This window comes from Parasteatoda tepidariorum, chromosome 3 (genome assembly GCF_043381705.1).
Source record: "Parasteatoda tepidariorum isolate YZ-2023 chromosome 3, CAS_Ptep_4.0, whole genome shotgun sequence".
Lineage (NCBI taxonomy): Eukaryota > Metazoa > Arthropoda > Arachnida > Araneae > Theridiidae > Parasteatoda > Parasteatoda tepidariorum.
In genome coordinates this window covers 92,889,980-92,906,248 of record NC_092206.1, presented here as the reverse complement: position 1 = coordinate 92,906,248, position 16,269 = coordinate 92,889,980, and the positions used below count along the sequence as shown (strand labels likewise).

The 16,269-nt window shown below is 31.0% G+C and overlaps 1 protein-coding gene across 8 annotated transcripts in view; it reads right to left on the bottom strand.

Moving 5' to 3' along the window:
• The window catches only part of LOC107446990 (zinc finger E-box-binding homeobox protein zag-1), a 499,470-nt gene that overhangs the window by 89,193 nt on the left and 394,008 nt on the right, over positions 1-16,269 (bottom strand). For all 8 annotated transcript variants that reach the window (XM_071179011.1, XM_043039305.2, XM_043039302.2 and 5 more), the window contains one exon: positions 104-454. In XM_071179011.1, the coding sequence (XP_071035112.1) occupies positions 104-454 (351 nt within the window). The remainder of the gene's footprint in view (positions 1-103; positions 455-16,269) is intronic.

Sequence of the window (16,269 nt, the reverse complement as noted above, 5' to 3'; positions counted from 1 at the left end):
GGTTCAATTTAAAACGTTACAAAGATTGTAACAAATTTGCACCGCATCATGGTTCAAGGTGTGGATATAATGGTTCTAGAGTGTAGAGTATTACATGTCATACCTGTTACAGGCACGGGTTCTGGACTACCGGACTGGTGTTTATCTTCTCTTTGTTTGGGGCTCATACCACCTACGGGCTCCGGATAAATGACGGCGGTGTCGCTGCGCTGCAGGTACTCTTGTATCTTCTCGTCTTCTGGGTTCTTTTTCGAGATACCATTGATTTGGGAAGGACGGTCATCGGATGTACCATTGGTGAGGGGCAAGTCCTCCGTTTGGGCCCTCTTAGAGGAAGTGGAAAGCAGGGGACCCTTGGCAGGTAGAGGAGTGTTAAGAGGTGGAGATGTAAGGGATGGTCGCATGGCTACGTGCTGGTCAGCGTCGGCATCTTCTGGCATCCCTTCCAAATCGACTGCAAAGAGAACAAATAAAATGATCAAATAAAGTACCGCACGAACTTATCTACAAAATTTAAAACTAATAATATTCCGTTCATATTTTAGATCTTTAATTTCTAAACTTGTAACCCGCAGAATAAACTTATTTTAACATGCTTGTAACCCTTTTTTTTCCTTACCACAGAATGAACTTATTTTAACATGTCATCCAATGGTGAAAGATAACAGTATTAAAAATATTGTTGTACAGTGAACGAAATAAAAAAGTGAACAACTTGAGTAACTTATTATGTACTACTTACTACTTTACTACTTACTATGTCACGTACTAGAGCTAAATCTTAATAGTTCTATGGCATAACCTTAATTATACTTATAAATTTGAGCAACCGATATTAAGCTACGAGATCAAACATAAAAACATACTTCTTTGAATAAACATGCCCATTTTTTTTTTAAACAAGCTCGGATTCTTGACACTCAAAATATGGGAGAATATGGTCCTAATAGTTTGGTCAGGAGAGAGTTTCAAAGATTAGGGCTCTAAAATGCCAATTTTACTTTCTGCGTGTCTCGATATCATACTCGACTTTATAAGACAATTGAACTATTTTGTACACAGTTATAAAATTCGTTTATCCAAAGATATTTCCATGCAAAAAATAAATTTTAACTATTTTTAATTATTTAATGTTTCATTTGATGCTAGTCGAAAAATTTTGAAAGAATTTTAAAGAAAGTGATTTAAAATGGCAAAATACAAAATTTAAACGAAAGCGGTCGAACAGTTTCTGAAATCTTTTAAAAAGTCGTATATTTATAATTTGATTGTAATTTGTCAGAACAGCTTACTTAGTTAAAAGGTTAAAGATATAAACTCAGAACTCTAAATATTTAAAAATGATTATTATAAAGTCAGTTATTAATATCTTTAAAGTTTTGAAAAATAACTACTGATTATTTGTTGAATTAAGTAATGTATTTAAACTAAATAAATAGAAACTATTCAAAATTTATCAAATATCAAATGAATAAATCATAATTGTGGATTGCTCTTGCATACTTTTGTTATCTGAAAAATATGAATTCCATTGTAAAACTAGTTTACAACTTACATTACTCATGGAATGCGTGAAAAAGCATTGCTTAATTGTAGGAGCAATAATAACAGTTAAAACAATGTTTTACATAAAATGTATCAAATAAATAAAATATATAGCAGTCAAGTAACATTGTTGAAATAGTTTCACAACAGTATTCAAAATAGTCTGGGGCCATATTAAGACGATACAAATTGTTCTTTTCTCAAATTTCTGTAACTTATAGATTCTTTTTAAATTCAGTACTTATTATACCAGATGTATATTCGTCAGATAATAAAACTCCTATATTATCATATAGGCATTTTACACAAGTTCGTAAAAAATAGCCTTGGGGTATTTAACAACATTGCTGAAATATTTTTGAAAAGAGCGATAAAATTATTTAAACAATACAATATAAGTATTCTAAAAACAGTTCCTCAAATTTTTGACTAAATATTAAATTATTTTATAAACTATAGAGTAATATTGAAATAAACAATACAACATTTTAAAATTAATTGCGAAAATTTTCATAGGTGCAAAGCATTACTTACGTAACATCATATTTATCAGTTGAAATTTATTCGAAATTCAAAGTTTAAAATACTTCTTTAAATTTACTTAAAACTGTTTTGTGAACTGAAGTGAAGAAAACTGAAAAGAGTTTCCAAACGATTGCAAAGAAAACACGATTTAAATATTTTTAAATTTTAAGGAAACGCCACATGCCGAAGAAAGATGAATCAGCAAAAATAAATCTCTATAAACTTAGCGTTGAAGTCTTTTCATCAAAAATTTTCATCTTTTGACAGTTAAGTGACCCCGTGTAAGAAATTAAGTCAGAATTATTTACGCTCCGTTACCTATTAATAAAAGGAAAAAAGAAGAGAGAACAAAGAAAAGAATAAAAAAAAATCACCCGTTTTGGTTTAAAATAATGCGGGAGAAAAGTTTAGAAAATGGGGAGAAGTTTTGTCGGAGAAAAATCAATCACTCTTGAATAATAACAAAACTTTTTACCGGGCCGAAGAGCTTTCGCGAAAATCGACAACAGGTTTAGATACAGCTGCGTCAGCCATTTCAGAGCGAAAGTGATTCAAGTCAAATTCCGTTAATTTTAACTTAGATATTGAATAAAGCTATCGAATCATTGTTTCCTTATTATTTCAAGCCTTTCTTTTAAGTAGCATTTTTCTTCTGATTTTATATTTTCTTACTAAAATCAATAAAATTCATAATATTTCATTCTTTCTTAGCAAGCTGTATCTTCTTTTTGGTTACCTACTTATTTTATAATACCATGATACTGCCTACTTATACTAATTACCTACCTTCATACTACTACCTACTGATGTCATAATATCCATACAGTTTCATGCTTTCTCTACAAGACTTCATACTAACATTGATATGTTTTTAAGATTCATATGTTATAGATTATGAGAATTTTTCATGAGATTCACGTGATTTTACACTTTATTTACAAGTAGTAAGCTCTTTGCTTGTTTGCGATATTTAAGCATCTGATAATAAGTATGAAACGTTATTATGGCATTTAACATTAATTATGGCAGTTGACATTATGACAGTTTCACATTAATTATGAAGTTGCATACGATTTTACACTTTCTTTCGAAGTAATATGATCTTTGAGGCACTTTCATATTTTCGTTAATTAGAGCATAATATTCATAACATATCATACTTTTCATGAAATTTAATTTATTATTTTTCAGATTTTATATTTATTGGCTTCATATGCATATAATTTCGTACTTTATTAGAACTTGGCTTAGCATGCGTGTGGTTTCATACTTTTTATTCGTTTTTTCTTGTGGTGACATACTTTTTCGATACTTGCTTAATTTGCATATTATATCATACTTTTCTTACAAGATGCACTTTTTATGTGATTTTATACTCTTCATAGAACATTTTATCCTTTACTAGTCTCACGTGACTGTACATTTTAATAAGATAATGATTCATAAATTTTGAGGTAGAGCTATATTAATCAATGGGTAGAGCTTTATCAATCAATAAATCACTGACTCAAAAACAATAATATGATTATTCTTTATAATTTTATTTGAAATTTTTTATGGATAGAATATTTAAAACTAAATTTTGGGCAATAGATTAAGTGATGAATCGTATATGATAAGCCTTACTCTATTTGACTCGAAATCTTTTTCAACTATTCTTCAAATTAGAGGTGAAAAAAAAATATATAAATCAGAGATTATACTCATAAAACGAATTGAAATTTTAGTCGTGTATAATTAATTACCATTTACAATGCAGCAAACAGTCCATGGATAAGAGAAAGAAATAAAAAACGAGATTTTCACGCTACGTCTAAAATTATCCTCTACTGTTCGACTGAACATTATTTAAAGACACTTAAATAAACATAGGGTGATGTATAGTCACGAAGAATGCATTTTTCAAAACATTATTAAAAAACTTGTAATTTTCGTTATAAATTTTTATTATTTTAGGAGTTATATTAATAATCATTAATATACCAAATGAGGTATATTTTCGTGCTTTATTAATATCCGTTATTGACATTAGTGTTATCAAAATAAAAGTGCTGAATGAATCAAACAATTATTGTGATGCAAATTAAAATCAACCTCTAGCTCACGGCTGGTACAACATGTGGACCACACGTGATGGTACAGCATAGTACTCCGTAAGCAAAGGGATACAAAAATCCTACATAGGATAATCTATATGGTGCATTTTTCTTCTTTTTAATACCATTTAAAAAAAATCACTATGGCGCAACCATAAAAGAGTGATAATGGTGCAAAATAAAAATTTAAAGAATTGGGGAGAAAAAAAGCTGTTTAATGAAAAAAAGAAAAAGCGCTACAAATTTACGTAGGTTAGTAAAATTTGACTAAATTAAAAAAAAAAAAAAAAAAAAAAAAAAAAAAAAAAAAANTTAAAAAAAAAAAAAAAATTCTTCTGTATTAAAAAAAGAAAGAGAAAATGGACATAGTTTTGAGTTAAATTAAAACAAAAACTTTTATTTTAAAATTTGACTAAATTAAAAAAAAAAAAAAAAAATTCTTCTGTATTAAAAAAAGAAAGAGAAAATGGACATAGTTATGAGTTAAATTAATACAAAAACTTTTATTTTAATTCTTCGTTTAATTATTATTTCTGAATCAATTGTAAATCGCATTTTTCTCCTTAAATTTTATTATTTAACGTAAGGATTCAATTTTAGTAAAAAGGGACAGACATTTAGTAATATCGCCTAGCTTCCAAAGTCGAAATCACTCAGGTAAATAAAAGTATTCTAAAATGTTGTAGTTGAAACACATAAAACGAAAAAAGTTTAGTTTAAAAATTGCAGTTAAGAGACATCAAAACAAGCGTGAGCTTTAATCGTTTAAAACAACTTCCACAGAATGTACTAATAAATTTTCTTTTTTATTTTATCTACGAATCCAAAACAGATTTTTTTTCGATTTTTCATTGGCAAATTAAAAACATTACAAATTTATTAAACTAAAAAGGCAAAATATTCAAATAAACACAATTATTTCAATACATATTGATGGTTAAAAGGTTTCCTTTACAATAAAATATTGTTTTTGTATCCAACTTTGAAAGAAAGAGCACTTAGTCCCTTTGTGCTCGAAGCGAGCTAAAAGCTAGATTTTTCGAGTTAATATCGTCTGCCCTTGTTTCCGACACACTCCAATACACGCTCACGTATTTAACCTTACAATAACACACAAAAATTTGCTTCCTTCCCCTCTTACCTTCTCCCCCCTTTAGCAATTCTTGGCGAGAAAAATACGAAGCGGAGAATTTGCTGAAAGAGAATGATATAATAATATATATAAAAAAGAACAACAATAAATAAACAGAAGAAAGAGAGGGGGTGCCCGATTCTTCTTTTTTGACACCCCTACCCCCCTTTTTCGGGTGTATAAGTCTTTTAGTTTTTCACTTCTCTTTCGCGTCACCAGCTGACGTTATGAATGGAGTCGGAAGAACAGAGGATGCGGAAGATCAGTTGATGCGGAGAGATGCGGAACGCAGAGAGATTCGGAAGAGGAGAGAAAGTTTTCAAACCCGGTCACTCATCGATACTACAGATTAGTAACTCTCAGCAAAAGAAGGGAATACGCACTAAAAAACAAATCTCAATTCCGCATCCACCCCCTTTTCATTCTATTCTAGAACGTTTTTTTTTTATTTGTTTATTATTATTATTAGAAAATAAAAACGAAAGAGAGGGAAGGTTATGTATATTCATCCAAAAAGGTTCGAAAGTGAAAGTGTAAGAGGAAAGATGTTCTAAAAGAGGGGGTGAGGGGATTTTTACACTCCGGTAGGTGCGTAGAAGTCAGCCGGTGCGAAGAAAATTTCAGAGGCATCAAAAGAAAAAGGGAGTGCGATTTTCGCGGCGCCTAGGCCAATTTATCCTCGCAAATTGTTTTTGATGTCGGCGGTGGCAGCAGCGGCTCCGGCAACGAATTAAATTACAAAAAAGAGGGGAAGTTGGGGGGGGGCATGCCTGAAAAAGGCTGAAAATAAAACTGAGTTTTTAGGTAATCGAGTAAGAAATGTTTGCTTTAATGGGAAGTATCAGAATATTTGAACTGGACGATAAAAGAAATTGAATGATGGAAAGAAAATGGAAAAAAAGGATATTTCTTATAAACAATGTTTAAAGTATCAAAAAGATTTTCGCCCAGAAGGGAAAAAAACAACCAAATCTAAATTTTTTGAAGGAAAAAAAAATTGGAAAATAATTGGTATATCAATGGAAAAATTTCTCAATAAACAAGTTTAGATGTATAAATTACGTATTAACTTTATAAGAGCATTTAATTAGGTTTTAAAATGAAAATTGCTTGATGATTCATAAAATTAAATATACTGATAAAGCTTAAAATTTAATAACTTTGTTATTGTTAACATAACTTAGTAAATAACTTGTTAATAACTTAGATGAGTCTTAACTGTTGAAATTCGAATAGCCATAAAATTGAAAAATCTAGATAGTCAAGTAAAATGTTTCATAAATTAAAAAAAAAAAAAAAAAAACTTACAATTAAAATTTAACTCAAAACTACAAAAAAGTTGATAAATATTTAATTGAAAAAACTTAAATCTGAAAAATTTAAATAAAATTTAAATTTGTAATAATTTGATGAAATGTTAAAAGTAAAAAGGTTTTAAAATTGAAAAAGTTATAAATTTTAAAATCTTGTAAATCTTAAAACAGAAAAACCTTAATAAGTTTAAAACTGATAAATCGCATCTTGAAACTGTAAATGCTAATTTTAATTTTAAGAATTTGATAATTCCTTAAACTGAGAAACCTCGAGTTTTAAATTGAAAAAGATTAGTGAATCTATAAAATTAAAGTAGCTTTATAAATCTTTAAATTATAAAAGATTAACAAATCGTGAACTTTCTTAATAAGTTTTCAAATTGATAAATCTAGATACATTTTAAAAATGAAAAATCTGTATAATTTTTTTAACTTAACTTTGATGCATTGAAACTTTAAAAGTCTTTGAACTGTAAAACATTGATAAATCTTACAAAAGAATAAAATGTCTTAATATAAATGTCACTTGATAGCAATAAAATATTAAACATTGTGTGTCACCCGTATTGTGTATGTTTTACTTATTTATTTTTGAATGTGTCTACAATTAAGTTAATTTAAAATATTGCGTAGAGGTACACAAAAGATACTCGCTAATACATTTTTAATTTTTGAAAGAAAGTTTCAAAATACAAAAGATGTCTTATTTTCTAATTCAAAACAAAGCAAGAAATTATAATCTATATTTTGAAACAATAACTAATACAATATTAAATGTGCATTGTATTTTCATGATTATAATTACTATTCATTAACAATTATTTCATAATTTACATAATTATTAAAACAAAGAAGAGATCTAACTTAAAATTTGATTTATCCAAGCTTTTTAAAGACATTTATATTAAATATTATTCATATTTTCATTAAGAAATAAAATATGATAATTTTTTTAAAATGTACATAGCTTTTTAAGCAAAACAAAACAAATAAAAATATATTTTTTTATTCCTAATTTTTTTAGGTCACCAGCGTCCTCAAGGCAAACGCGGTTTTTTTTTCTGCTTTTTTTCCTCATTGTTCATATTTTATTAAGGGAAAAAATATTAAAACGGTTTGAAAGGTAAAAGTCTTCAAAGCAAGGCCAAATTGAGTATATACTTTCTTTTTTCTTTTAACTTAAAGCACTTTAAACAGATGGCTATTTGTTATAAATAATAAAAACATTTCGTAACGATATCGATTTTGATAAATACTCAACTAATCCTTTTTAATAATAAAATTTTAATGTCTAATAACTACATTTATTTATTTTCAACTAAAAATAGAAAATGTCAAAAACACACCATTTGTAAAAAAAAATTCAAGTAGGCTTCAGATTGACTACGATTTCATTTTCGTGACAAATCTAGCAATTTTTTTATTCATACATTAATTTTTTTTTATGAGGAATCCTTTTATTTAGTTTCTTTTCTAAACTCAGATAATATTCATTTATTTCGACTACACTTAAAAGATAAAAAATTCAACTAAAAATAATTAAGAAAAATATCTTGATGATGTTTAAATATTTCCGCTATTAAAAGCAAAAATGTATTTCCGTTTCATGAAATTTAATAGTACGAAAACACTTTAAACGTTATATCGAATTCGACGACACCAAAAATTAAATAGCGTATTAATGCAAAACCATATAAGCCTATCCGGTACTTAAGACATGCGATATAATAAAAAGGAAAACTTAGATACTCTAAAAAATAAAAATTCAGGAGAAAAAAAGGGGGTCTTCCAAACAAACAAACAAAGCTAGGACCGACGATTTGCTGGCGGACAGCCAATCGCTTTCATCAGAATCTCAGTTGTTCTGCAGCTGTTTTGTGACGCCTCAGAGAACAGATTTGGTTTGGAAATTCCTCCGTCGACCACCCTCTCCCCCCTTAGTACACCCCCCTGTTATATTGTCTTTGCTGCAAAAGCCTGTTCAAGCGTCATTGGACGTTGGAACTTCCTACACCGAAACTTCAGTCTGCAACGACCCATTCGGGCGAAAGAATCCCGAATTTTTTCTTCTCCCTTTTCTCCCGTTTTTTTAAACAACTATCAGCTAAGGTTACTCATGGGGGGTCGAGCTCTGCGGGCGAAAAGGTTGCCAACGGGTTATGGGACGTGAAGAAGTCGTTTTTTTTATTCTGGAAGTAGTTTTAGGTAAACGCATTGTGCAAGGTAGGGGGCAGATTCCCATAAAAACCCCCAAACAAATTTCACCGTGCTCCCTTGTTTTCAGTATTTTTATTATTATTACGGGCTCAGGGTAAAAAGAATAAGGTTGTAAGTAAGAGGAAAGAGTTTTTACAAAATGAGTCGTGTACATGTATTTATGCGTGTACACTCGTTCAGTGGGTTAGGAAGGGAAGGGGGTGGGGTGCTTTCTTTTGACATGCAAAAAGTTAAGGAGATATTTATGATGAAAGAAGGTGTGTTTCACAACAATTGCCCCCTCCCCCCTGATTCATTTATTATTATTTTTTTGTCTTTTTTCTTCTGTTTTGATGCTTTTGCCAAAATTCTTTTTTCTTAAAAATGCTGAATTTTGCACGTAATTGCACAAATATACAATGCGCGTGACATAATTTAAACGCAATCGCTTGTATTCTTATATAACATTTCACAAATTTGATTATTTAAAACAATAAAAACAGAGAAATGTTCGTCTTAAAGCGTAGCAGACAACGAGATTTAGAAAAGAAAAAAAAAACTGTGAAATATATGTTAAAATATAAAACGATATGGATTAAAAATACAGGTAAAACTGTAACTTTGATGAGCTGAAAATCTGTGAATTGATATCCGTGATTGTTTTGTCACAAAAATGTATTGTCTATTTTTTGTTTTATAATAAAACGTTTTTTATTTTATAATAAAGCGTCGTTGAACAGCCGACTCAATCGTATGGGTTTACGACTACTAATGTTCAACTCCGTAGCCTTGTAATTTTGAACCCAATTCAGAAGATAAGGGAATTTCTGGATCGAGTATTGGGAGAAATTTGCTTTCGTGGAGGACTTTTTGATCGAGCTAACCTGCATTTGCGTTACATGGAGAGGGAGACCACGAGAACTTCCCACGGTTAGCCTGACGGCAAGAGGACTCTAGCCTATGATCCATCTACCATTGAGGATATTTCATGTCAGCACTGTGGTCGGTGCATGCCGGATGCGGAATTCGTATCGACTGCGATTCGAACCCGGTTCGCCTCATTGGAAGGCGAACGCTCTATCCACTCTCTATTGGCTACTTCATCAAAGGCGACTAAAAATTTAAAATAACTATAATATTAAACGATCATTAATATGCAAATTAGCACAGGGGGAATTAAATAATACGCCAACTCCATCGTCTAATTAGAATCGAAGGTTAAGAGTCATCTTGGCTAGAGTAATCGTCTTAAAATGATAGCAAGAAGTAATTGGAAAAGACAGTGATTCTGTTTATGCGTAATTGATATAGTGTCCCCCAACTATGAAAAAAGTGGTAGAACACGAAAAAAGATTTACGACGCATCTTCTGGACGGTAATTCTTAATTGCTTTTATAAAAATGAAATAAAAAAGAAAGAAAGACAAAGCGCAGGCAGACTCATGTTAAAAAGTTTAAGTAAATTTTTAAAAAAAAATCTGCATTAATAGGAATTGTAAAATAATTCTGAGTTTAATTTAGAAATTTTGGCTTTAATTCTATGTTGAATTATTATTAATTGCATTTGTTTCCTCAAATTATGTTACTTTACATAAGGATTCGCTTTCAGTAAAAAAGTACTCAGGAATTTGAAAGCCCTGGATAGTAAGGACCCATAGGTTAATTTAGAATCCAATGGCTTATAACGATTCGCTCTATTTTTTGAAGACTTTTTCTTGGCTGTAGTTGGTCACAATTATAATATAAATTTTCATTTATTTTATAATTTGTTACCTGAACTGAAAAAAAAGGCGAGAATAAAGTCTTTTTTTAAAAAATTTTATAAAGAAAATGCCAAATTGGAAGAGCAGGTTGTTTAAAGGCCACTCGATAGGAAAAATCACGATCCGTAGCTTCCAAAGTCTACCGAATAACTGAAGAATATAAGTGATTATACACATTACCTTATATTTTTAAATATAAGGTAACGTGTATAATCAGTACAACATTACCTTATATTTTTAAATGTGATAGAGTTTTATTTCAAAACACGTAATTATAGCCATCGTATGTATAATAAATGGAGACTCTTCGTATAACAACAAACAACTGAAACAACGAAAAAAAAAAGAATTTTTTATTAAAAAAGAAAGGGGGGAGATTTTAAAATAAATCACGTGGACAAAACCTGAATAACCCTCAACAAACGTCATTGAAAAGAAAGATTTAAATTCTATTATTTTCTCGCTAAAATGAATTCATAAAATCAGGAAAAAAAAGAAGAAGAAAAAAAGAACTGCCGGAAAGATTGATTACAAAACCGAAATTTGGCTTTTGTTATTAGTATTATTTATAATGCCGCGATGGGGGGAAAAGGGGGCCGGAAGTAAAGCTTACTCACATTTTAATTATTTCCTAATCAGTTTAAAAAATTTCCTTGTTTCCTTTTTGTACGTGTGTCCCTACATCCAGCAGCGAGAGATGTGAAAAGAAAGGGAAAGTAGAAATATCCCAAACTTAATTATCACCCCTGAGTTGAAACTACCGCCATCTACCGGAGAGGAGGGGAAGATAATCGAGTTAAGCGCGTACCGGGACGAAAGGAGAAGAGTATGCCGCAAAATCGGTGATCTTACCCGGCAGGGATCCATACAATATTTCATTGTCTATCTCGCTCTAAAACGGTGCTATACTTTGGTCACAATTAATAGAAAAAGGGGGGCAATGGGAAAACACATTCACAGTGAAAGGCTTTTTATTAGATTAAGGCGTGGGGAAACGGCATGAGATAGAGGGGGGGGGACAACTCAAGCTACATTAGAGCTAAGTGAGCTGTAAGCACGCGTAGGGAATATATGCCTTTTCAACATTTCGTCCGCTCCATAGCAGGTAGTCTTAAACAACCCCCCTTCTGTATTTTAGTTTCATAAATCACAACTTTAAGAAGCTCGTGCAAGGGGGGGGGATGTAGAATTTGTGATTTTTCTGAAAGGATGTAGATGTCATCAGGGGGAAAAGGGGGTGATAATGTCTTTTTGGAATAAAAGAGAACCCAAAGCGCGCTGTGTTGCCCATTGTTTAATATTCTTTTTCCCCCAAATGAAAAGAAAACAGTGACAAAAAGGGTGAACTTGCTTGGAATATTTAAGAGGGTTTTGATGAAAATTTTTGTCAGTATCTTGTTACTGGTAATGATAAAGGTATGAAGTGTTAGCCGGAATCACGTCTTCGGCTATCTTTGAATAATTGGATTAAAATGTGTTTTGTGGGAGTGATCTTTAAAAGAAAACGACATTATATATTCCCAGTGAAAGTATATTATTTTGGTTAATGTCTTTTATTGAAAGCATTGGGTATTTCAAATCATTAAAAAAAATTACCTAATACATCATTGCCACATTTTCAGAGCTGCCGATTACTACGTTTTTATGGAAAATATATTATTGAGAGGTAGACAATTAAAAACTTAAGCTTACAGAATTTTTGGTAATTTCGCCAACATTTTAAAAGCTGCACCAAGAGAGAGGAACTAAGTGGCTTTTTATATAAGCTTTCGAATAATTTACAAGCAGCGGTGTGAAAAATAACTTTAAATCAAATTTAAAAAGATAGAATAATACATTAAACAGGGTCCACGCTAAGAATTTCAAATTATTAGCCAGTAAATAAGACAAATATTAAAAGTATTCGCCGATTTTCGAAAGTCTACGCCAAATGCTTATGAATAATTTTTTTTCTTCATAGAAAACCATTAGTTTGTTTCAGGCTTATAATATTTGCACGAAATTCTAATATGTTATACGTTGCATCCAGCGAAAATTACTATTATCGAAAAAAAATACTGATTCGTTTAGAAAAATTCCTTTCGAAGTAGGATCGAGTTAAATATGTATTTTTCTTCCCAGTGGAAAAATCATTCGTCAACACTTTCGCCAGTACACAATTTTATTTGCCAAATTTACGATTTTACCGCATTTGGCGAGGTGGTAAAAGCTTAGCGCTTGCTTCGATTAAAGCATAGACTTAGTTACCACTTGAATAAATTTTTCCAAAAAGCGTAAACAAACAGACATGCACTCTCAAACATCCATTCCCAGAACAAATACCAGAATAAAAATTTACTTTTTCTCAATAACGTCAATAAAATTTTAAAAAGGAATTGATTCATTCTGAATTGTTACAATACACATTTAAAAACATAAATTTTTCTTATTAAATTTGAAAGACTGACTTTTTTTTATTTGTAAGACACAAAAAAAAAATTAAACAATATTGGCGAATTGTGTAAAATTTGGTGTATTATTCAATATTTCAATTTTATAATAAATAATTTCCAAATTTTAGAACAGAAAATGCGTATTTAAGTATGCAAAACAATAACAAAACGAACTAACAAAAATATTTCATTACTTTTAGGGACGTGGCTTTTAACCAGGACTGTTAAGTCAGGTTAGGAGACGAAAAATTTTGCTTAACACCAACTCTGGTTAGTTATTAAATTAATTATCAAGTAAACTTTTACAAAAATCAAAGTATGGCAACTGATTATTATTCAAAAAATTATAAATGCGAAAAAAAGGAAACAGAAACTTCATTATCTATGTAAATGTTATAAAAGTTTGAATATATCTAACGAAGAGAGAAGGAGATCTCGCGTCTGTGCTTTAGGAAAAAGCTATGCCGTTTAGAAAAAGGCCATTATTTAGAAAGTAAAAGTTTATTTCAATCCCTACATGCGTAATGTAAAAACTCTCGTATCTTATTCATTTTTAGAAGCTTCAATTTATACTCTGAGGACAAATTTCTCAGATGGGCATACAGCGGAATTTTCTAAATAAACATATAATTTCAATTGTATTTATTATTAATTCGTTTATTTAGAGTAAATGATATACGATAGTTTCTTAATATGTGGCACTTCTTTTATATTTTATAACCGGCGTTGAACTGCTGACCCAATTTCGAGTTTATAACTGTGTTTAACTTCGTATCCTTGTAATTTTGAACCCAAAACAGAAAACAGGGGAACTCTTGGACCACACATTGGGACAAACAAGCATACGTGGTGGACTTTTTAATGAAACTCACTCACATTTGCGTTACATGGTGAGGAAAACCATGAAAACATCCCACATAAAAGGCAAGGAGATTCTAACCTACCTGATCTATTACTGAGCATATTTTACGCCAGCACTGATTTGTTAACAAATATATTTTTTGAGATAACGCTGCTTAGGCTGACTCTTAATGTTTTACACCGATCACATGTATACGTTACTGTGAATGACCGGCCACTGCCTGGTATGCCCTACATCAATGTTTCTTTAAGGTTCATTGGCATTGCCCGGTATGTCCTACATTAATGTTTTTTAAGGTAAAGTGCCACTGCCCAGTATGCATTTAACCGGTACTCTGAACACTGATGTTCCTCCTAATCAGCAGATATTTAAAAAATGAATAAATATCAACGAATAAAATAAGATCGGATCGGATATAACAAATATTTCGGACATTTACCGAAGCGACTATGTGATTGTCGACATTCACCGGTGAAAGTCGACATTCTCTTGATTTCGGTCATTCACGGTAACATATATACATTTGATGTAACATTGTAGTCATTGCTTTACTCTAATCTTAATTTTTAAAAAAGTGTCTCATGTTAGGAACTTTTCACCTAATTATATTTATTCGTTTATATTTACTTATATATTAATCTTAAAATTTCTGTGACGTGTTTACACAATGGATTATTTTATAACGTCTAAACGTCTGGCACAAACTGAAATGAACTTCTGTAACAGCAGCTAATTAACAAGCATTACATTATAACACGTCAACAACAACCAGTCAACACCTGTATAAAATAATGGAAAGCGTTCCACAATACGTAACGCCACGTTAAGCCAAAATAAACGGTGCATTCATTAGATGTTTAACCCAGGAGCACAAAAGAAGAATTAAAAGTCATGAGAAACAACGAGGCATAGAAGAATTTTTTTTTCACAAGTCGGTTTGAGACAAAGGAATTTTTCTAACCTTCCCATCGTCTAATATCAAAGGATGAAAAATAAAAAAAGGAACAAATTCTACGATGTTACAGTTGCGGTAGCATGGAAACGTTATATTTGAAAAGAACCAAAGTGTGAAAGTGTGGGCCCGTTGCCAACAGTTGCTGGAAACAATAGATAACGTTATGCCGAAACTGCAGGAGTAAGAGCGAGCTATTGTACTCTGTTCGATTCACTAAATGAAGGCCATTGGCTTCAAAGGTTGGCGAGAATCACGTTAAGATGATATGGCTAAAAATTTATAACAATCAGGTCTTATTGTTAAAAATTGCTTTACTCATTAAAAAATAACAACATTACGAAAGAGCAATCGAAAAACATTTATTGGCTCACTGATCCGGCGGAACTCAAGATAACAGGTTCCTTTAGAAATTGGTCAAAAAAGATATTTTTGATGATTATTTCCAGAGGTTACATTCCGAAAAATTAAGTGTTACTTGCTATCAATCATAAATAACTGACTTCAGCATCTTGCATTTCACTGATTCATGATACAACTCTTTGAGTGACATTTTTATGCGTTACATACCAAGGAAATAACTGGTTCTTGCTACCATTCCAAAATAACCGATTTCAACATCTTGCCTATCAACAATGATACAATAGTGTGCAACTTTTTTAATGCTTTTTGGCAGCAGCTACTGTATTTGTAGTTTATTTACATAACACTAGGGCTGCACAATGGGCTATTGGTAACGGTCTAGAAAACATCCTTGAGGATGTCATCACAATTTCGATGGCATCCCCGCTTCGGTAGACCTACGACCTGCGTGTGTTAAAGTCGAGCATTTTAACACTGTTTTTCGAAGTTCTGTCGCCAAGGAAAATAAAAAAGGCATAGTTTAAGTGCCTTACACTTGAAGCAAAGCGATGATTTCAAACTTTATACATAATTTTGCAGTGAAGAATTATCTGGGTTTTAGAACAGACAAAAAACTAAAATATTTTAAAAGTTATTAAATTACAAGAAATTGCCAATTTGGCGACATTTTTCCACATAAATGAAAATTATGAAACTCACTGCCTTATTCTCAGTTTTTGCACATTTTTATGAGCCCAATTAATGCATCATTGGAATAACTTTTTTAATATTAAAAAAATAGACCACAAGCACTTTTCATTTTCACAAATCTTTGACTTTTCTCCATATTGACGTTCTGCGCCATTTTCAAAATAAGCGTCGACAGCACTGGCTTTAGATAGGCTAAATTTAACCTAACAGTCATGAGTAACAGTTACAAACTAACAGCAGTAATAAAAATAACATATTATTCGTAAAAAAGGCATCATTTCTTATTACGACGGCGCCTTCAAAAAACAGTATAACGAGGACCGATACCACACATTCTCGATCCCTTCGTGGAGTGATTAAAGTAGTCACCCAACCGCACACTGACCGCAGCCAGTGATGCT